Source organism: Patiria miniata, unplaced genomic scaffold, assembly GCF_015706575.1.
Source record: "Patiria miniata isolate m_02_andy unplaced genomic scaffold, ASM1570657v1 HiC_scaffold_5, whole genome shotgun sequence".
NCBI lineage: Eukaryota > Metazoa > Echinodermata > Asteroidea > Valvatida > Asterinidae > Patiria > Patiria miniata.
The window spans coordinates 36607943-36631063 of record NW_024037072.1 but is presented as its reverse complement, the minus strand read 5'-3'; the positions used below and the strand labels follow the sequence as shown (position 1 = coordinate 36631063).

At 40.5% G+C, this 23121-nt stretch overlaps 1 protein-coding gene and 1 long non-coding RNA gene across 2 annotated transcripts; both read left to right on the top strand.

Annotated features, from left to right (window-relative positions):
* Positions 1-357: 357 nt before the first annotated feature.
* LOC119741946 lies at positions 358-3503 on the top strand. Its single transcript, XR_005272792.1, has 3 exons — positions 358-461; positions 2512-2612; positions 3483-3503. It is a non-coding gene; the product is annotated as an uncharacterized LOC119741946 (long non-coding RNA).
* A 2-nt stretch (positions 3504-3505) lies between these two features.
* On the top strand, positions 3506-7271 carry LOC119741945 (ATP-dependent lipid A-core flippase-like). The gene is made up of 3 exons (XM_038217910.1): positions 3506-3615; positions 4374-4436; positions 4727-7271. The coding sequence occupies exons 1-3, from the start codon at positions 3580-3582 to the stop codon at positions 4886-4888; spliced, it is 261 nt and encodes an 86-aa protein (XP_038073838.1). The 5' UTR covers positions 3506-3579; the 3' UTR covers positions 4889-7271.
* The last annotated feature ends 15850 nt before the right edge of the window (positions 7272-23121 follow it).

The window sequence follows — 23121 nt, the reverse complement described above, 5'->3', positions numbered from 1 at the left end:
ATCATCTTTCATTGAAAAAAAAACTTTTTCATTTTGCCGACGCGCATGGCTACGGCGACGCGCGCGCATACCAGAAACCGGAGACTTTTTTTTTTTGGCCTTAGGGTCATTTTTACTGCGAGAAAACCTCCCGAGTGATTGTGAGTAAAAAAAACTTGGGTGGGACCTGCATTACAAGCGTACTAAACCCCACCTTGGAGTTACATCACCCCGATGCAAATTCCATCTTATGAATAATCATAGAGTTACTGTGTTCCCACAATGTGACCACAAGTTGTACTTGCAAGCTGTAATGGAACTACCCCATGTAAGTACCCTATCAATTAATGGCTACTTCACTTGCCTTCTCCAGGATCCCTTATTATTGATGGACTGGACGTTTCTCATGTGTCTCTAAGCGCCCTGCGTCAACGGATGTCAATCATTCCACAGGACCCAGTTCTATTTACTGGAACAATCAGGTATGAGCGGGCAGATCAGCCACTAGGATTTTTTAAAAAGTGTCTAAAAAATACAGAGTTTTAGAACCATGTATTTGCTGGAGAAAAAAAATTGCACAACAGCAACCTCTTTTGAGGGTGTTTAAAAAGATGAAATACATAAGATATTCTATCAGAAAATCTGCATGTCAAATTCAGAAATCCAAGAACATGCGTTCCAGTCAATTTTCAATGGAATTGGGTCGAACTGTTTGTTTTGGACTGAACATGCATGAACAGCAGAATTCTAACCACTTGTTGCAGCTCTGTTGAAGCTACCGGTAGGGCCACAACCGATTGTGGCATTGCGTGAAGCCTCATTCTGAATGGGCATAAAGCCTTATCTGAAATTTCATAACCTCGCCATGGAATTATCCTTAAGATACTGAGACTTCATGATGCAGAGTTGTTACAAATTGATGTATCCCGGTATTTTGTAAATAGCCAATGTATTGAACTGGCAGCTGCTTTCTGGTCGTGGACCACAGATGATCGCTATCCGCTCCGTTCTCAAGTACCCCCTCACCGGCAAAGAAAGTTCAGTTGGGGGTGACCGGATGACGCCGTCTTGCCTGACTGCAATATTTTGTCGCGGCGATCGCGAGGCGGCGGCCACTGCGTGTACATGTACATACTACAAATCCCCTGGTACACGTGCGTCACACACAAGGAATGGTGCGCACGTCAACCGGCGAAATGTAGTATCCCACCCATGGGACGTCGTTGCTAGGTAAAAGGGCGCTCTCTTTTGTTTGCGCACAGAGCCCATGGTCCCTGTCTTTTCAACGTGATTGAAACAATCGTCTTTGATTAAAACATGATCCTTCTTTTCGTGAGCTCTCCAGCCTCCCTCGGTTTCATGTCATTCCCTTCCTGATGGTTTGTCACACTAGTTCCATATGCTATGGCCAGCTGAGTTTCATTTTGTGATTTTGCAATGCTATGTTTGGTTTCATGACCCACCTTTAAGAACTCTCCAAGACCATTTCCAAGCTCTCCTCCTCATTAACACCTACTCAATCGGTTTGTACACAGAAGCGGGATTGGTCTTCATACTTCTTTTGACCATCCATTTCACACAGTGCAACATTGCCTTTCGGGCATCGGTGCGAATTTTTTTCCCCTTTGTCGTTCAAACTTGGCTGTGTATTTACTTTGTTATCGGCACTATCAACTTTTTTGTCAGCATGGTTAAGAAGAGCATTAGTCTCGCTATTGATTCTCCAACCATAGTGAACTTTGAATGCAACTTCCATGCCAGTTCTTCTTTGTGTTCCTCATGGTCGTGCAAAAGGGTAATTGCATAACCAAGTTGACTTTTTGTGGGTAATAAGATCGTACCTGATCTTTTTCAAAGAGTTGTAGAACACTTTCGACGTTTACGCTGCCACTACTGCAAGGACGAGCCCTTCTTCAGAAGTTGACAAACATCTCCAAACAATTTGGAGCCTCAATCATGTTGTAGAACTCTTTGTGACCTGTGTTCTGTATGGATGTCGTTCAGCAGCTCAGCTTTTGTTGATGAATCTTTTCTTTCCAGAATACGCTTCGAAATTACCAAATAAAGGCCTCAACAACTGTTACTACATGCCTGTAAGATGTGGCTTTGTACGTGTACATGTATATTGTAGCAATGGAATGTCAAATTGCAATACTCCTTTTTTTTCAGAATCAAGAACTTACCCTTACGGAAAAGTAAGCTTGCCGCAAGCTTGCCGCAAGCTTGCCGCAAGCTTGCCGCAAGCTTGCCACAAGCTAGTATTAAGCTGGTAACTAGATTGCGAAGCTTGCCGCAAGCTTGAATGAGATTGCACGTTTGCACTCAATCGATATCTAGCTGCAAGCACATTACAAGCTTGCAAGCTTGCGGCAAGCTTGCCGCAAACTTGCGATGCTTGCACATTTTCATACCCTTGCAGTTTTGTTTGATGTTTTGCAAGAACATGTCAAAAAACAGGGTGGATATTCACATTAAGATTAGTTGAATCAATTTATGTTTGTTTGGTTTTTTTTTTCATCAAATTTTATGAAGGAAAAACCTGGACCCAACTGGCAAGATGGCAGATGGGGATTTGTGGGAGGCACTGCAGATAGCCCAGGTCAAAGGATTGGTGTCGGACCTAGGTGGATTAGGTTGGTGAAACAAAATTAGAGGAAGACATTCAGCCAGTTTGGTAGTAACTGCAGGGGTGCACATCAATATTTCATGTTTTCCTTTTTAAAATTACTGTCTTTCTTTTTGCAAGTCACTTTACATGTATGCATGCAAAATCATAGAGAGTACCAACAAAATTAACCAAAAGTTCTTGTTTCGAAGTAAGTTCAGTTTTTTTAGACACTAGACAGCATCATGTTTCAAGGTATCTTGTATGATTCAACATTTTTTTCCTAACAAATTTTTGGTCATGCGTTTGATTGCGTGAAAAAAAATTGCAACTGCAGCTGCGTTAACCATGTACATATGTACCTCATGTGTATTCATCTGCTGTGTTTATCCATAAACATTCAGATCATATTGTGCACATGTGCACTTAGAATCCACAACTGGCTTATTCTCAAAACTCTTGTACATGTATAATGGATGTGCCTTTATCTATGTAACTTTGTATAACTTTGTGTAAATTAGTAGTGTGGGAACCAGGTACCCTATTGAAGTAAAACGCGGGTAGCCGTAAAAGAAACCCAACCCCACAATTAAAACCCCAGAAGTTGCTGTTCAGATTGTTCATAAAGGTCCGCACGATGCGCATCGGTGCAGCAAGATATAAGTGTAATCAGTGTAACCTGCAACTTCCGCGAGCATCATCTGGCGCGTGTTATAAATGCACATTGATGTTCAAATAATTTTAAAAAGTTTCGATGAAAAGTTTAACACTCGTTTGAGATGTCCAAATGGGGCTTGATGTTAAATTGATGTTTGGTGTTTACCGGTAAATAATGTTTAATGCTCAAATAATCTCTGTTCATTAGTATTTTCTTGTGCTCATTTTCTTGTGGTGGCAGATTTTCAGGTGTCTGAAGGGGTGAGAATTTCTCTGTTGGGCAGCGGCAGTTGTTTTGTCTTGCTCGAGCCTTCCTCCGCAAATCCCGCATCCTCATCATGGATGAAGCCACAGCATCAGTTGATCTTGAGATGGTTAGTATTTGATAGCTGTGAGTAAACGTTGAGTTTTCTGACCAAGAAAGCATGAATGTCAGTCTATGACCTTCTCTTATCGGCAGTGTTATCTGCTCCTTGCACACGTACCCCCTCAACGGCATGTAAGGGAGAGTTGGAGGAGAATTTTGAAGCCATTGCCGACAATGCCTCACGCTCACTCAAGCACGCCATAGCCTTGTGCACATTCAGAATAAAGTTAGTCACGCGTTGTTTGCCAACATACACGCGCCCGAACAAGCGTACGTGGTGTGTCCACCACCACACGGGGCTCTCAGAGGTGGTAAAAAAGCGCCCTCTCTTGTTGGTGCACGGAGCTCATAGTCGAGTCCATCACAAGTCTGGTAACAAGTAAATTTCAAGTTAATTCCCAAGTCCAGTCACAAATAACGGTGGATGAACAATAACAAAGAACGTCTTTCTCACAGTTCCTGTTAATAGTTTATGCCTTGACTTGAGGCTGGATTACTTGGGATTGACTTGTGGTGACTTGTGATTGACTTGTGAGGACTTGTTATGGACCTGTGATTGACTTGTGAGGACTTTAAATGACTTGTGGTGACTTGTGGTGACTTGTGATTGACTTGTGAGTTCGTCTTTGATTGACTTGTGAGGACTTTTAACGTGATAGACTGTGAGTGACTAGTGATGATTGTGATGTACCTGTGATGGACTTCTGACAAAACTACTTATCGGTGAGGTCAATAAAAAATATTCTTGTTCTATTTGTTTTACAGGACAAGACTCTGCAGCAGGTAGTGGTGGAAGCATTCAAGGATCGAACAGTTTTGATTGTAGCCGTAAGTTCCACACTTTTTGGAGAGAAAACTTCCAAAATCTGAATTGGCTACAGACGATAAGGCTTATACTTAGAAACCTTCAAGCACACAATAGCTTATAATTAATTGTTACATTTCACATAGATTATTACTTTTTGTTTTTTCTTAATTTTTAATAACCAGTTTAATGTTTTTATCATGAATTCACTGGGGAAAAAAAAACAATCACTTATTTTTCGTGGTTCTTGTAAAGAAGAGAGGATAACAAACATTCGGTTTTATCGGTTTTTTTTTCTTGTCTTCCTCTTCAGCACCGAGTTGAGACCATCATGAACTGCGACACCATCTTGGTCATGAGCAACGGTGAGATCACAGAGATGGGAACTCCTGAGCAGCTGCTAGCAACGCCAGAGGGAGAGTTTGCTGCCCTCGTCCAGGCCAGAGCAGGCATGGCTAGGTCACATGACAGCTGACCATGCTGTCAGGTGATGAGATCTGGTCACATGATTGGATCACACAATGGACCGTTGTCTGCATTTGGCCGTAAGCCCCACCCACCGTTAGTAAGAGTACATTCCTCACAGTACTTGTGACTGGGTTTGACTGATAAACACAGTCACCTGACCGAAAGTCATGATCTAATTGGTCCATGCACACTGCTTGATTGACTGACAGCATGGGTCCATTCGAGCCATGTATGGAATTACCTGTGAAGGACTATCTTAGTCCTGTCACATGATCTTATTATCAGTTATCAGGTCACATGCAAGGGTGATCTGATCAGGTGGTAGGATCAGGTGACTTGATCATGACCAGATTGTACCAGATCACACTGTAACTTAGAAACAAAGTCTTCCAAATCAACTCATAATTATTTTTCTTAAATCAGGTGACTTGATCAGATGACCAGATTGTATCAGGTGACACTGAAACAGAGAAACAAAGTCTTCCAATTCAACTGATAGTCATTTTCTTAAAATCAGGTGACTTGATCAGATGACCAGATAGTATCAGGTGACACTGTAACAGAGAAACAAAGTCTTCCAATTCCAGTCATAATCATGTTTCTTAAGATAACTTCCACAGAGTACACATTACACTAATGGATCATAATAGAGACACTTTGCAGTAACAGCTGTACAGTGTGAGTCAAAAAGAAATGACTGAGTTAGAAAAAAAAAACACTAAAAGATATGTGGCTTGCTCCATTGAATATAAAGAACAAAGGAATAAAGTACATGGTAGTCACTAATAACTGTGATTTGCTTGTACTCTATTCACAAGTTATTTCTATTTTAATAGAAACACCATGACATTCAGTTGTCCACCACTGATCACTGATGCATACCCTTTAAATACAATGAACAAAAAGTTGCATAGGGAAACTAACAAAACTCACCAATCAGGAAAAAAAACTTGATTTATTCCTCATATATACACACACAAGTAAAAAAAAAAAAAAAAAAAAATCTGAAATAAAAATAATGCATCAGTCGTGACTCAAATTAATATAATCTGTATTTGAATGCCTGTGTGTAATCTCTGGTTCTCACTAAGCTGAACAACTTCAAAATAGCATTCCATGGACAGCTGTATAAATGGCACCATTTTTGGAGTGCCATGCCACATTTACATGTCCTGCCTCGGATGTGTTCCATGCGTAAAAAATTGTTTGTTTTTCAGTATTAAGATAACTATTCACACCTACAGCTGTGCCGAACAGTGTGAAATGTCCACATCCAATCCAGACGACCTACTCCAAAAACTGATGCTCACAAAGTTTAGATCAGTATGCAGTGACATTTGCAAAGTGTCTAAACACGACCACATGTATGCTGCCATCCAGGGTCATGATCCTTCCCTCGATTGCCTTATTTCACAAGCCATCCTAGGCCATGCCTGAAATACTGGGCCATGGCTGGGGCATATTTTTTTTTCCAGGAGTGTTGGGGCCAAGTCATGCATAATTCAGTTTTCCTTTGATCATTGCAAGACACTTATAGGTTCTCGTTCGCTTTTTTCCGCGTAAATTAAAAGTATCTCAACGATAAATTTAGAGAAGAAAAATAGTCGACGCAGTGCTGAACCACAAAGCAATATATAAAGATTTCTATCATATTTACACAGAGTTATAATGCTCGTTTTATATATTTTAATCTGTTTGGAGAGTAAACAATATATATTATTAAATATATAAAGTGTTGGATTTAAAGTTCTATGTACAATGTACGTTGTTAAATAATATATGTTTAATTTCATTTAGATTTTTATTATTTTTAATCACATGCGTTTTGCTTTTTCTTCTTCAGTATTGTGTTTTCTTTATGCTGCTTTACTTCATTGAAATCTAATTTTTAATTTTTAACGAAATAAAAATGTTTTATATTATGGTGACAAACTAAATCAAATTTGCTTTATGCGTTTGTATGGAAAATGTTGATATGTGCATTCAATGTTAACTGGACATATAGAGCAGTTAAAATTAGGTTTTGCCCTTCAGCGACGTATTATCACTGTATACCTCCGGAGTGAAAGTTGAAAAAAATCACTCGGTGGGACTCGAGTATACAGTGTTTAAACGTCGGTGAAGGGCAAAATTTGATTTGATTTACATCACCCCGACGCAAAATTCCATCTTATGAATATAGAGCACTTGATTTTTGTAATTGTTTCTTTGCATTAATTTTAATTACACAGTGGGAACAGTGTGGAAATGAAGGTACAAATTAAAAGACTGTAAAGGCTGGATAAATCCATCATAAATGTGGGGGAAATATGTGCAAATATTTCCACCGACATAACAACATTTCTGTGATTTGGCAGCAAAATACATTCCTGAAATTAGTCCATAGTTCTGTTGTTTTGAACAGCTGTGTGACATTAAGATGAGTGAACAAAAATTGATTTGAGTTATCTCCGTAGGCGGGGAACGTTTCAAGGTGCCGACAATTATGAAATTTTATGTATAAATTACACCTAACAAATTGAACCAATTTGAGTTTATACGAATCCCTTTATTAAAAAAGTACTATGTCAGCTTTTGTATACATTGATTTATGAAATAAAACTGCATAAGACAGACATCTTGTCATTTGCTAGCTCAACTACACAACGTCAGCACGTGTCAGTGCCGCACCCGGGGGGGGGGGGGGGCTTGAGCCCCCCCCCCAGGTCAATTTTTCCTTTCTTTGGCACATTGTTTTTTTTAGTCCCACGATTTGGCCTTGTTGATATGAATGTGGCCTATTTTCGAGTAGTATAATAGGGTTGTAAGTGGCGCCACCAACGTCAAAATAGTCCCCCCCCCCCAAAAAAAAAAAAAAAAAACACACACACACAACTTTTTTCTGCAGCCAAAATTTTGGGGAAAAAATTTTGACAAAAAAATTGTGAGCCCCCCCCCAGCCAAATCCTGGGTGCGCCACTGGCACGTGTACATCCTAAAATGCATCAGTCTTTTTGGGAGAATATTGTACCTATGATAAGCCTGCGTATATAACAAAGAAACTAAATGGCAAGCATCTAGTAATTGATTTTGTTTCTGCGTTATTTTAACCGCAAAATGCTTCAAAATTTCAGAAATTAATTTAAAAACAAGCACGCTCCAACGCCACCAACTTGAGGTTATCTTACCCAAATCCTTAAATGATTGGTCCAAAATATAATACCCCAATCGCAACTCTTTTCATCCCTCCGGTAACCTGCAGAAAAGCAATTTATGCAATCCACTCACAGCTAGTCGATCATGCTCTCGGCAAACGGAGGCCTACCCTTAGCTAAGTGATATAGGTTTCATTTTTATCGGCCATATAAATAATGTGTCACGACTGAAAAAGAAGAATGACCAACCTGTCTGATCAATTAACCAACTGTAATTAATTCATTCATTGACTTGTTTCGATTGAATCGAACAGTAACTGCCAAATTCACCTGTCGCCTAATTGAAATAAATGACAGTCCAATACTTTTCCTCTGCAACCACTGATTTAATTGATTCCTAAATGGCTTGGTAAAACGCCATTTATTACTAATTTAGCCACAGGACCGGTACCGGTATGCGCAGTGAACAAACAAAGCAACACAGATGTGGAAAGCAGTGGCTTCACTGCATGGTACTTGGTAGCACTCGTCCGGGGTTGGGGAAGGTGCTCTCGATTTTCTGAGCAGGGTAAGAGATATAGGGGAGGGGTGGCATTAGTAGAAAGAAATGCAGTGAACAATCACTGGGGTGGGGCCCCTTGTTCCATCCGTTTAGTTTCAGGATTTAAAAAGAAAAAAAGCGGCGCGAGCGCTCCATCTATTAACTCTCGGGATTTTACGCTATAATCCAAGAAGTTATTAGGACCTAACGGACCTTTCCTGAACTCGTGCATTTGTCCTTTTTAGTGATTAGCTTTTAGTTAAAGTTGTTTTCCCCCATGCTATTTTGAGCTTCATCTAAACAAAATTACATTCCTTCTCTAAACTGCCAGTAAGACATCGATGAAAAAAAATTGGCCAACGAAATCAATTTCGAATCAAGTACCGACTATAATTGCATTCTCGTATAATCATACGGACTGGAAGCTAGTCTGCTCGCGAGGCAGGTCTGTTTCTGCCTTAAAATAAACAACCTTATTCAGAGGGTTGCGCCACATCAGACCCCCACCACCAATAAAAGAGGGTTTTTTTAAAACATTATTTAGATATTGTTCCAGAGCATTGGGGATAGAAACTTAAAACGGGTGACGGACAGTGGCGCACCCATGATTTGGCTAGAGAGGGGGGGGGGGCACAAAAATGGCAAAAAGGATAAGAAATGGGGGAACTCAAAGAGTGAAATGTCTACGCGGGGCCTAACAGGAAACATTATAATAGGAATGGAGGAGGGCTCCCCCCCCCCCCCCCGGCTCCCCCTCCCCGGGCGCTATTTTTTTTCTCAAAACGACATAAGCAAATGGGGTGTACGCTATGAGGTTTTTGGACAACTTCCCTAAAACATGAGAACTAATGAAAATTCGGACTTTCTTTCCTTTACAAAAAAAAATCCTCCAAAGCCGCAAATTGGAAATGGAAGAAAAAAGAAGATTGGAAAATATGGGTTCGAACTCAGACTCTCGATCTCAAACCCATGGCATTATCCAGCTGAGCCATCGAAGAGTTCGACAGGATGGCATATACCTGGGTACGTATAAGTATCGTAGAGGGCGCTCAACAACCATGATCCATAATTATGATTGTTTTGGGGAAAAAAATATTCACCACGGGCATTGTTTTTGTGCGTGTTCGCACATCTGGACCTGGGAGTGAGATATTTAGTGTTTCTGATTTCCATAATCGCGTATAACTTAAAGTACGCGAGCAACACAGTATAGACCAAATTAATAATGTATTAGATCTGAAGCAATAATTGAATCTACGATCGCTCCTTTATTTCTGAAATTGAACTGTACATAATGACCAGCAGGCCCATACATTCCAGGTTATTCGGAGTAACATAAAGATAGGTTGCAATACGGTGGCCAATACACAACAAATAAAGTTGTAACAATTGAAGTACCAAAAGAAACTTAAAAACTATAATAATAATAAAAGCTATAATAAAATGAAGATCATAAAGAAAACACAGACATGCGATATCCTTTAAATAGGCCTAACCATAAACTTAAGGAATTACAAGTCCCGTTTTCTTGATCCAAGTAGGCTAACAATGTTGAGACAGTAGAACTTGAATGACATAACAACTAGATCAGTTAAATATGTCCGTCTTGAAAACTGAATCTGTATTTTAAAGACAAATATTTCAAAAGTTCTTGTAAATTCTGTAATCTCTTTCCCGGTATTTTTTAACAGACAGAACCTACATTTATAATTATTAAATAATTATTTATGCCAATACAAGTCAACCGAATATGTTATGATTCTTCTTCCATACCACAAGTCTAGAGCTGAATATGTGAAATTTAAGTCAAGTGTATGTGAATTGTCTCGCAGAATTCGTTCGCGATTTTCGATTGGTCCTGGTGCTCTTGCAGTCTAGACGTCTCCTCTATCGATCCATCATATGTTTCAAGAAATCTGATAGAAAAAAAAGAGTGAGTTGGTTAAGTTCAAAGGCGTCAATCGCTTCTCAAAGTGGGAGGGGCATTAGCACTAATGCAAGCGCGAAGCCCTTACGGCGTAGGGTCCGGGCCCGCTTAAGGCCTCCGAAAACTTTTGGATTCTAGACGCTCTGTGGTGCGATCTGAGGCAATTTCTGACCACTTAAACCAATTTTTATGAGAAAAGGATCATCTTTAAACATCATTTTCGAGTTCGGATTCACTGAATAAGCTATTCAGAGGTATAGAATTGTTATGTAGGCTACAATTTTTATTCGGGGACAAAAAAGTGTTGGGGGACAAACGATACGATGCCCCCCACTTTAAAATGTAGGGGGGGGGCGGGATTTCCTCCTGTCCCCCACCAATTGACGTTAAATGGGTTCTGGCTCAGTTGCATTACTTAAGAGGCGCATGGATGGAACGCCTGCCCCCCCCCCCCTTCGCCGCCAATTCCCCGTTGTTGCCTTCCCCGATCAAAATGCAATCATACAAAATATCCCATTGAATCTTTTACTCCGTAATGAAACATCCCCCTACCCCAAAAATGACCCCCCCCCCAAAAAAAAAAAAAAAGACAAAAAGATAAAACACCCCACGCAAACGAAAGAAACAAGCGAACGAAGAAAAAAAGGAGGAACGTACTACATATGATCTCATTTTCGTCATGGTACATCTTGGGTGAATGTGGATCATCACGTATGCTCGGTGCGCAGTCATTGATGCCGTCACAGAACTGATCGTGCCTCAGGCAAATCTCGTGCCGTTCGCCGTCTTCTCCTATAGCCTTGCAGCTGAAGAACAAACTGCAATCTGTAATGCATACAACATATGGAATGATGAGCATTGTGGCATCGCAAAAATTTTCAATCGTACACAAGATTGATTGATTTTAGTGGTACCCGTTGATCAAGGTGCGAACAGATCATCTGCGTGGCCAAGTGGTGATACGTCTGCACCGCTAAGCAGGAAGTTGTGGGTTCGAATCCTTTACCCCAGTAGGCCTGAGCTTGTGGATTTTTTCAGTGCCTACGATATTTTTGTCGGTAATAGGGAAATAACATCTTCCCGAAACAAAATTCAATTACAGTTATACAAAAATCATTTGGTGATGATACTGGGTACTTTTACGTATTTTGCTTGAAGTAGTGTGGAGCAACCAAGACTATACAAACAAAACATTTAAATCGTACATCCATCTTGCCCATGAGGTATATGCTAAACGTTATACACACATTATCTATTTATCTTTGTTCTTGAACTTGATATTTTGTTTGTTTGGGGGGGGGGGCTTATCCTCCTTACTTGCAGCAGAATTAGCTGAATTGCGAAGGACGCATCTACAACGTGGTCAAGCCAATGGCATGTCAAGGCGTCCTAGGGGTAAATTCAGAATTAAACAGGTTGTTCCTCGCGGTTGACCTCAATAAACCGCGCGGTTCCGCACTTAATTATTTTTTCAAATATTTGCGCAAATATTTGCGATGTCGCAAATATTATCGCAAATATTTTTGCAAATATTTGCGATGTCGCAGATTTTGTCACATACTTTGTCGCATACTTTGTTGCATATTTTGCATATTTATACCAGGCTATTTTGTTCAAGAAACTAAAGGGTCTTAAAGTTGTTTGAGAGTCCAGTCTTCATTTCGTTAACGTGCATACGGGAGAGTGGTTGGGTACCGTACGTTACACGTACGTTTTGACGACACGACGATCGAAGAATTTGCGTGGCAAAAGTGTGGCGCGACATCGCAATTTTTTATTTGCATACATTGCAAATATTATCGCAAACATTTGCAGGGATATTTTGAGATGACATTAGTTTACGACACCGCAAATATTTGCCAAGATATTTGCAATAGTATTTCCGACATCGCAAATATTTCGCAAATAAAATGTGTGATGTCCCTAATCCAGGGCCACGATATGCACGCTATACGTAAAACGCAACTGCTACGCGTGACGGATTATAATTATGAACAAAAGCTGGCACAATGTTTTTGCCACGTAAGGGGCCTTCGTGGTAGTGTTAGCGTGCTCCGATTAGTTTGTACTAGGTATTCTTGATGAGTAAATCAGCAAGGTTTTAGCATCATTATCAAAGGAACATTAAAAACATTCTGAAAAATTGAGAACGTCGACAATTTAAAATGAAAATGAAGATGTTTTGGTTGCTAGCGTCGGCATTTTTGACAGCTTGCGCGAACGCTACAGGTCCGATATGATTAATTTAATTGATATCACACCAGATAAACATGACACGCAGATGATAATAATAATAATTGAACGTTGGGGAGTGGGCAGATTACTTTTGGGTCCATTAGGGGGTTAAAGCTGGTTATGTAAAGTATGAATGGCTAATCAAATTGTCGATGGGGCGTAACGTAAAGTATACTTGTTAACAGGTAATTTAAACCAGTTTGTACTCACCCTCCTTTAACTCATCCATCATTTCATCACCTGACGCAAAAACACACAGGTCTGGAAAAAAAAGAGAATTTAAATAACATTCAGGATTTATTGGATTTTCACGGCTATACATGAACCTTATAATCACCCTTTCCATAAAACAGGGTGAGTGAAAAAAAAAAAACCCCAATGTTGGGACCATTTCTGTTAGTGAAGTTCTGCATGTAGTACTTTCAAATTCTAGCATATGAGCCCAATTCATAAGCTTTGGTTTATTATATGACTCGTTCAAATCACTCATGTACTGTTCAAGTTACGGAATTTTAAACACAACCATCGTTTGTCCACAGATCACTAAAAGGTGCGTGTTCTTTCAGCAAAACGAAAACAATTCACAATATAAAGGGATGAATGCAAATTGTTTTCGTTTTGCTGAAAGTACATTTAACTTTTTTTGTGATCCGTGGACAGAACTTTAAAATGGTGGTTGTGTTTAAAATTCTGTAACTTAAAAAGTACACAAGTGATTTAAATGATTCTTGCACTAAAGAAAGCTTATAAATTGGGCTTTTTTTATCCTAGATTTTGAAGGTGCTACATGCAGAACTTCACTTCAAAAATGGTCCCAACATTTGGGTTTCGGTTTTTTTTACTCACCCATATACATTATTCCGTCTTGGCCCCTTTCATCAATAATCCAATGTAACGTTCAGATATTCGTATCCCTGACAGAATTCGCCTAATGCAAAACCTAGTGAAGGAGACACTTCTAGAAAAGATTCTAAAATAGCAACGATTACTTTTTTTTTCCGAAGCACCAATCAAACTTTACCCTCATAGACAACAGAAACGAAATATTGACACTTACGTGCAAGTACAACACACAGGGCCAATGCGCCCAAGATTTTCTGTGATGCCATGATGAAGTTGTTGCTTCTGAATTCACTTGTCGAGTAACAGTTTTCCGAACCTAAAGTCCTTTTATACAATGCTCCCCAAGATAGTGAGTCATTCCAAACGTGAAATTTGCTTTTGGAATGACGCACCAAAAGAATGTAAACCGAAGGAACTGTGAGTAGGCGGAGGCATATTGTTTTTCTATCGATGCCTAACAGCTGCACATTCGATTTGATATCATTATGCACGAGTTGCTCTGATTAATGACCGGTTATTTGCGGTTGAAATCAAACTTTCTCCTATTAATATTATAAATAGTTTTTTTAACGTAAAATTTGATTAAATTGCTGGTTTTGGCCCAATCGGATTTAGATGGTTCTCTACAGCTGTTGGCGTATGCTTTCAGTCACACCATCGAGCCAGTGGGTCGTACGGAACAAAAACGAGCAAATAACTAGAGGTTCGCGTTTGTTGAGTTACGAACGCAGAGTGGTCGGGCTGGCATATTTTCTTGTGTTTACAATGACTTAATCATAATTGAACTGCACAATACCCCTCCCATTACCCTGCACCCATTACCCTGTGTTTTTCACAAAGAAAATCACACAGCCTGCAGTTGAACTTGTTGCTTTACCTCGACAAGACTTGTAGGCCTATCAGGAAGCGCACATCTGGTGCTGCATGGATGGCTACTCAAGCATACAACCAGTTGGGACTATTGGTAGACTTGACGAAGCCTCTAACGTCGTTGGAGTTTATGCAACATACATGTATACTAATCATATCATAAAATGGCTTTTATGGTTTTTTTCTTTTGCACGGGCATAATAAATTTCTGCACTGACTTTACGACAGAAAAGTTTGTGGCTACACGCTGTGCAAGTATTAATTTTCAGCATTCAGATATGAGAGGAAAACTGGTGAGGCGCGATTTCAATCGGTTATGGAAAGAAATCTTGTTTTCCTTTTATTTGAGGCTAATTTCTATATTTTGAATTCACCTAACTTTGACCTTCGGCAGCCCCGGAAGGAAAGGTCAAACGACTTTGACTTCCGGATGATGATGCCATCACACTGTTTTTGTGTCTAGCATTCCCTACTAAACACTTTTATAATATATGTGTCTGTAGTAAAATGCTTTCGCTTTTCAGCTATATTCAGTTTTTATTGCACTTCCGGTAACACCGGAAGTGAAGATCAAGCGGTTTTGTGTCTGGGGACAAGAAATGTTCCTCACGGCATAGTCTACAACCTCACGAAAAAACGAACACGATACTCTATTTAGTTCAAAAGATATACGCAAACTATTTTGTCAAAATTTGCCCTTAAATTGCTTGTAATTTGATACCTGATGACGTCATGATGACGTAACAAGGTACAAGTTTACTCAAGGTTTTGTGATCATACCGTTAACCGTTCGGAAGAAAATGTTGCTTTGTTTTGATTTCAGGCTAACGTCTTCATTTTGAATTCATTTAACTTTGACCTTCCGGTAGACCCGAAGTAAAGGTCAAGCAAGTTCACGTACATGACAAAAAATGTTAAGCGATTAATGGTCTATCTGATTACAGAATACAAACATCATTGAATGTTTAGTTCAAGAGTTATAAGTGAAAGTATTTGGTCACTTTTTCAGTTAAAATCACTTGTAATTTGACACCTGATGACATAATCATGACATCAGAGTAATTATGCACCACTTCGGATGAGGGTTGATATATACTGAAAGTTACAAGTTCATACCATATACCGTTTAAGAGAAACCCGCGGAGAAGTATTGTCCGGAAAAAAAAAAAAAAAAAAGAAAGAAAGAAAGAAAGATTAATCGCAACAAATCCAAAGAGTGGTCGGGTTGTGCCCGACCACTCAATAAGTTTCATTGTGGGGGCCCGGGGTCACGGCCCCGCCTCCCCATTATGGTTGACGTTAACCCCTTAAGCAAGGGTTATAATGGGGACATTCCTCCACACATAGAGCAAGTGGCCCGCATGACTGCACAGCCTTTGTGTGGTAGCGGGACTGCGCAAAAGCAGCAGCAGCTGTGGAACTACCCACTTATAGCCGTGTGCCGCGGCATACCACAGCTGGCAACTGCATTCCAATGAGGATTAGCGGCCGCGGCCATGACCGCTTCCCGGGCCCATGGGGTTTTAATTAAAAGAGGTCAGGACATTCAAGGGGTGATAACCATTAATAAGTTACCTCATTGAAAAGGGGTCCGCTCATAAATCCGATGCCTCATGGGTTCGACGCCTCATAAGTCCGACAAAATCGCATCCCCCAACCAAATAAAGGCCCATAAGTCCGACGCCTCATAGGTCCGACGCCTCATAAGTCCGACAAAATCGCATCCCCCAACCAAATAAAGGCCCATAAGTCCGACGCCTCATAGATCCGACGCCTCATAAGTCCGAAGCCTCATTGCTCCGACGCCTCGTAGGTCCGACAATTAATTAGGTGTTGGGCTTTAGGTTTTAGCCCAAAACCTATTGGTTTTGTAAGAATTTACTGTTTTTGTTCTTCTCAGCATTTTCTCAGCAAATCCTTCTCCAGAACTGTTTGGAAAAATGGAAATATATATGAACTTCATTGTCAATACATGAATGCCCAATCCACCGCAGATGTTTTTTTTTTGCAATTACGTAATCATGACGCCATCATGGGTCACGTGACGTCACTCGAAAGTTTAATAAATTTAATCTTTGAAATTCCATATAAAATCAACCGTGAGAGACCGGAACCTGAAATTTTCGGGAATCGACATGGTAATACATGATCTTCAGTTTATGTTGTGCGCGTAAAATCACGTGACCCTTCCTTCCGGTTGAAACCGGAAGTGCCTAATAATTTAAAAGTGGAAAAAGATATGAACTTGCTTTTGACGATTTAAGTGTCTGCCTGGATTGACCTTTCAAAAAAAGTAATGGGTGACGCCATGAAGTGTTGGAGCGCCCTCTAGGGGCAGGTTAAAAAACGTCAAAAAAACGCATTTTCACTTGATGTCTGTGGCGAAGTTTGCGGTAATCGCTTCAAAATTAATGTACATGATGACCATAATGCAGACAACACCTGTGCGCGAAAAAAAAATTGATTACGTCATCAGACCGGAAGTTACAATAAAAAGACCTTTAAATCTTAAAAAATTGCTAGAAAATATACCGTGATATACCGCTCTGGAGGTTTCTGGTAATGACGTCATAATGACGTCATGAAGTATCGTATTACAAGCAATCAAAGATTTCTAGATTTAATCTTTGAAAATCAATGTAAAATCAACCGCTACAGATTTGATTTTGTTCTTTATGGCAATCGATACAATATTGCAGGGTGTTCATTTTTGGTATTAAGTGCAAAATCACGTGACCCTTCCTTCCGGTCGAAACCGGAAGTGCCTTATTATTTGAAATTGGCAGAAGATGCGAACTTGCTTTCAACGATGTGACTGTCTGCCTAGGCAGTACTGTACAAACATATTACAGGTGACGTCATCAAATGTTAGAGCGCCCTCTGGCGGCATGTTGAAAAGTCAAACATGAATTTAAACATGCATATTTTGAGTTGATGTGTGTGGCAAAGTTTGCGGTAATCCATGGCACAACACCGTGTGGTTGTTCCTACAACCTCTAGTTTACTTTTGTTTCTGTCCATAAGTCCTACGCCTCATAAGTTCGACGCCTCATAGGTCCGAAGCCTCATAAGTCCGACGCCTCATAAAGCCGACAGCCATTACTAATTAATACAAACATTGCGTAAATGTCAGAATGTTAGCGCCTCTTATTGTTAGAGTTAGCTACTCCAACCCCTTGTCAACCTTCAACGTCGACAGCAGAGTCTGTTTCCAGTGCGGCATCAACGGCCACGTCCGTGCCAATTGCCCAGCACTTCGAGCCGTACGAAGTGCGCTGCAACAACCCGGAAACCCTCGGGTTTCCTCCGCCTGAGTCAGCAATTAGAAACTGGGAGACCCACAGGGCAAGCCGCACAGGCCCCTCCAGCCGGGTAAAAGGTAAATTAAAACCTTGTCTGCAATTCTAACGCCCTTGTCATCGACACCATAACCCACGGTTATAAAATTCCATTCTGACATACGCCCCGCCTTTCTATGCTAAAAACAACAAATCTAGCTTGATCCATGCAGATTTTTTTCGAGACGGCAATTGCCGACCTACTTTTGAAACAGTGCAGTTAAAGTTGATTCCCAAGCCTATTGTTACAAACAGGTTAACTGTAGCCGAAGGCAAAAAATGCGCCTTGTGTTGGACCTTCGCCACTCAAACAAATTTGTTTCGAATTCCCCGTTCAAGTATGAAGACTTAAACCACATTGCCCAGGTTCTTGATCCAATCAGTATTATATTTCTTTTGATTTCGAGTCCGGTTATCACCACATCGACATTTTTCCTCCCCACCAACAATACCTTGGTTTTTCTTGGCATCACAAACATTCCGGTACCCAACACTATGCAACCATATGGTTGCGAAGGCAAAACGTCAGTCGTTGTCAAGGAAAGCTAATCCGATTCAAGGGCGGATCCGGGGGGTGGGCAAAGGGGGCCATGCCCACCCCCCTAAACAAAAACGAATCTATTTTTTAGTGTCTTTCGCAATAAAGGCAGGCAAAGAGTACACCAGCATCTTTTCCTAAAAAAAAACATTGGTTAAGCCAAAAAAATAATAAGTCGGTCTCTGGTCAGCGCGCGCGTCGATTTTAATCATGCGCGTCAATTTTTTTTTCCCAAAATGTTCCGCGGTAGCTCCAACAGCGCCCTCTATCGCCGCTCCTCCTCAATTTTTTTTTACCAAAGAGCACCAAGGAATACAAAAATTGCACCAAGGCAAATGATCGAGAGCACCAAGGCAAATTATGGAGGACACCAGTGTACATGAGGACACCAAAAAAAGCAAAATAGTACCCCACCTTGTCTGTACAATCCAAGCTTGAAGAAAAAAAAAAAGCATAAAAAAAAAGCCGCGTCCCCGCGTCAATTCCGGAACTTTGGTCTGACCAGAGACCGAATATTTTTGTGTTTTGGCCTTAAAGTGGTCAGAAATTGCCTCAGATCGCACCACAGAGCATGTAGAATCCAAAAAAAAATTCGGGGCCCTTAAGCGGGCCCCGAACCCCACGCCGTAATTTTTTTGGACACACTTTTGGGTGACCAAAATTTCTTTTGCCACCCCCCAAATAAATTGTGTTCTGGATCCGCCTTTGATCCGATTACGTACTTAGACGCTGTATAACAAAGCATTGAAATTCGTGAGCCCCCAAAAAACATGGCCTTATTAACGTTGTGTTTCTCAGAAAATATGCTCGGTCACCCTGGTATTGGATCATTTGCATGTGCAAGATTTTTGAACACATATGCAAATGAGGAATATTCTGGTGCCTGCATGTGCATTACATTATCGTTCGTTCTTGTATGCGGAGTCTGGGGTAAAAACAGAGTCAATTCTTCGCAGCGCGAGCACAGCGTGAGTTACGAAAACACGATGTATTTAATTAAACTGTTACGATTTATCGAGACAACATGCAGTATCACATTTCATATTAATATGCACAAATTGGAAAGGAAATGAGTATTTTCGAGAAGGCGCGACCGAATGATCGCGAAAACACGAACTGCACGTCGTGAATAACAACACCAAGTACACGATAAAAATCCATTACTAGCCAATTGCGATATCGAACCAGGATACAGGAAGAAAGTTTCCTATCCAGGGCTTACTGTTGGAAACAAGGTCGGAAATAAAGTAAGCACTGGGGACGAGGTTGATGCTCGGTATGATCGAAATGTTACATTATAATTGAAGAATAAATTCTAAACTTCATGTCAGTAAAAAAAATGCGTCATCAATGCCGAAACGTCAATACTGGTTACTGTCAAAGCTGACCTCAAGTCCGGAAGAAATCGTTCGAAAACTTCCCCAAATGTATGTATTTATCCCAATTTCTAGAAATTTATTCCAGTTGTTATTTCACGAGTAGTTGAACACTTCTATCATTTAAGTATATTCCGAATTTTAGGTTAATCTGTTACTGCAGACGCTAATGTTACAGCTTGAATCATCTCCATGGAAAATTTCGAAGAGAATCAAAACAATTATTTGCCTGGCCGATTTCGGCCAGGCAATTTATAGTTCGTGTCTTTATTAATCAAAACAAGACATGTGTAACAAAGCCTGGGACATTATTGTCACATTCACAGGATTCAATGAATAGCAATGTTAGAAGACAATAAGGCAAGGCATTAGAACTTGAAAGCCGTTATTTAAGAGGAAAACAAAACAGTAGTCGATTAATTTAAGGTAAACAGTACATTGAACGAAAAATAAAAAATCAATCAAGGGAACTGGAACTGGTCATGAAAGACGCTTAGAATAAAGACGAGAGGGATCATTCTTCCACTCTGTCGATCCAGACTGTTGTATATTTGGAATAGAATATTACGAAAGATGATGCTATTTTGGAGAGGCGAGTGATAATTTGTTGATTTCTTTTTCTTCTTTTTTTGGTCTGGGCGTTGAACAGAGATTTGAGACGTGTTTTTTTTTGGTTGTCGGGGGTAACTAAACCTCGGCTTCCTACTTCAATAGGTATGAATGTGCAGTTGAAGCCAAGTTGGGTTATGTCACGGACAAGAGTGGTGTATTTGCGGCACGTGAAGGAATGCCTTTTTTCAAAGATGGTCTCAAACGGCACTGTTAGTTCGACGATTGTGATGTCCTTCTTGTGCATGTTTGTTATGACCAGGTCGGGTTTCAGGGTAGTAGGTGTTATAGATGGGGGGGGGGGGGGGGGAGTGTATTGCCTCCGACGGCGTGTCTGCCCCACTGATCTCTATATAAAGACTGGATAGTGGATATGCATACAACATTCACACAGTAGACTTGGCACATTGACCAATTCGCCCCCGGTCTCACGAAGATGGCCGCGTATAATACGAACGTTCTACGCGTAAACACGCGCGCGTTGTATCAACAGTTGACGCGCATTTTGGTCACGTACACATATTATGATGGTCTAAAAGGGACACATTTCCGTAGTGATTATTATTTCAAAACGCCGAAAAAGTGATATTTGCGGCATTTTAGTAACCACGACATTAGAAAAACTGTAGTTAACCTTGGTCAGTGGTGGTGGTCAAAATATAAGTCAAGTGAACCGCGACGTTACAAAAGAAATCATGCCGTCTATAAAAACGGCAACTTGTCCTTTGTAGATCACCAGCCGGTCTCACCAATATGGCGTCAAATTCGTACATTGTGCGGCTCTGTATTAGCTATCCAGTCTTTATATAGAGATCAGTGGTCTGCCCTCTAGGTCGGAGTATAGTTTGAAGTCAGGTTTACCGGTTAGAGATTCATCGAGCATGGCACATATTTCTGAGAGAACATTATTGTGGCGGTATGTGTAGCGCCCCTGCTGTAACATCACGGAACAAAATCTAAGAACAGGAGTGTTTCTTAAATGAGCACATTGGACATTTGTCATGTCCTGACTTTCCCCACAGGCACAGGTTAGAATTGACTGGTTGGGTATCGACTATTGCGTTAAGTCCAAAACGAAGTACCTTTCTGGGCAGGTTGTATGATGGATTTCCATGTGATACTTGTGTTTTCGATTTTTATGAGTTCCAAAAGTTTACCTTGTTTGGCTAGTGATTCAATTTTTGTCACCCACTCTTGCTTTTATTTCATCGGCAATTGAAGCTTTGATTATCTTTTTTTACACGGTTTAGCTGTTTTGGGATGGGCTCTTCACCGGAGAAAGGTATTTCACAAAGGGCTTGTTGTAGTTTATTTTCAGAGTACACAGTTCTGGAGAATTTCCGAGTCCAAGAAGATTCATGTTGAAGCTTTTCGTTGATGCACCGTTTGAATTCTCATCACCTTTCATCATTGTGGATGCATGAGCTAAAGCGTGGCTTTCTTTGTAGACTATAGGGTAATGGATTTTATTGCTAGCCCTGAATTAGCTGAATGCAGAATGGCGTTTGTCGCACTCTTAGGTTGACCGCACCATTTCCTTAGAAACTGGTCTGCTGTCTGGTCTAATGTGTTCAGATTGGTTTTGGTGATGTCGTGTACTGTTAAACAAAACCTTAAAGAAGGTAGCAGGTAGTTTGAATAGACCTTCAGTTTGAATTCACTGCGGATTTTGGACTCGTTAATTCTCTTCAGACTATAGTGATTAGTTTGTCTTTTACGAACAACATGTTAGCTCTGTTCTTTATAACAGATCCGATGAAACTGGGGGATTCGTCTTTTATCGTTGGGATTTGGAAATCGTTGATTTTGAACAATTTTTCTGTTGGCGTGCCGCTACATAATGGCCTACATGGACATTATCACGGCGCATTGTAATGGTTGTTGAGCGGGATTTCGTTGGTGGGATTGATGTCATAAGAACTCTAGAAACATTTATTTAAATCATTGATGACAAAAAAAAATTGTCCAAAAAATCCGCCAGGCAAAGGCAAGTGGCCAAAGCCCGTCGCCACCCCACCCCTCGCTGGATACGCCACGGATCCCATACACAAGGATTAACGACTAGCCCAACTCCTGGTTAGACGCGTGATAACGGCCTGTACTGGTGGCAAATACCATGAATACTTTCCAACAAAGACCACTGCGTGCGGTGGCTTTCAGATTTGCAAGACTCTGCGCCCGATCTGGCGTCGAAGTCTGTCCAGCCAGCGAATTATATTTTTGAATATTCATGAGTCAAAGTTTTTGGTCTTTATTATTTAATTCTGATAGGTGATAACTACATAACCATGGTAATGCCGAGCACAATATCTTTAGCTTTAAGATGAACAATGAAATGTCACTTTTGTTTCATCGGTTCGGCATCACATCTCTCTAAACCTGTTTAATAAAAGCCTAATTAAAAACGAAATTTAGGTAAACAGTGTTTTTCTCGAAAATAGACGTGTATTTCCCGGGTAAATACTTCATTTATATCCCGAAGTATTTATTTTTTAATACTTTTGGAACAATTATATCTTAAATAAGGAGTAGTTTTGCTTACAGTTTTATGCATATTTCCGTTTTTTATGTCATGCGAAAACCCAACACAATGGCCCACCTGGAAAATTCGCGATAACAAGCCAACGGGTATTAATGGCCGTTATCACGCGTCTAGACAAGTCCGCTCGGTGCATTTTGTACTAGAGCGTGGTGTCTAGGATCCGTGGATACGCCACTGGTGCAATGTAGTTTCATTCAAATAAAGTGTGTTTAACCTTTAGAAATCGCCCTTCGAAACCATCTGGCTGTATGTTTTCACCGTTCACCCTTTTGGGCTCAGTAGCGCTT

Bases quoted from the DNA above. Each gene is read 5' to 3' on its own strand.
- LOC119741945 (XM_038217910.1), top strand. From the start codon at position 3,580: ATGGATGAAGCCACAGCATCAGTTGATCTTGAGATG. The intron at 3,616-4,373 runs GTTAGTATTTGA...TTTGTTTTACAG, and splicing joins CATCAGTTGATCTTGAGATG to GACAAGACTCTGCAGCAGGT. The intron at 4,437-4,726 runs GTAAGTTCCACA...CTTCCTCTTCAG, and splicing joins GAACAGTTTTGATTGTAGCC to CACCGAGTTGAGACCATCAT.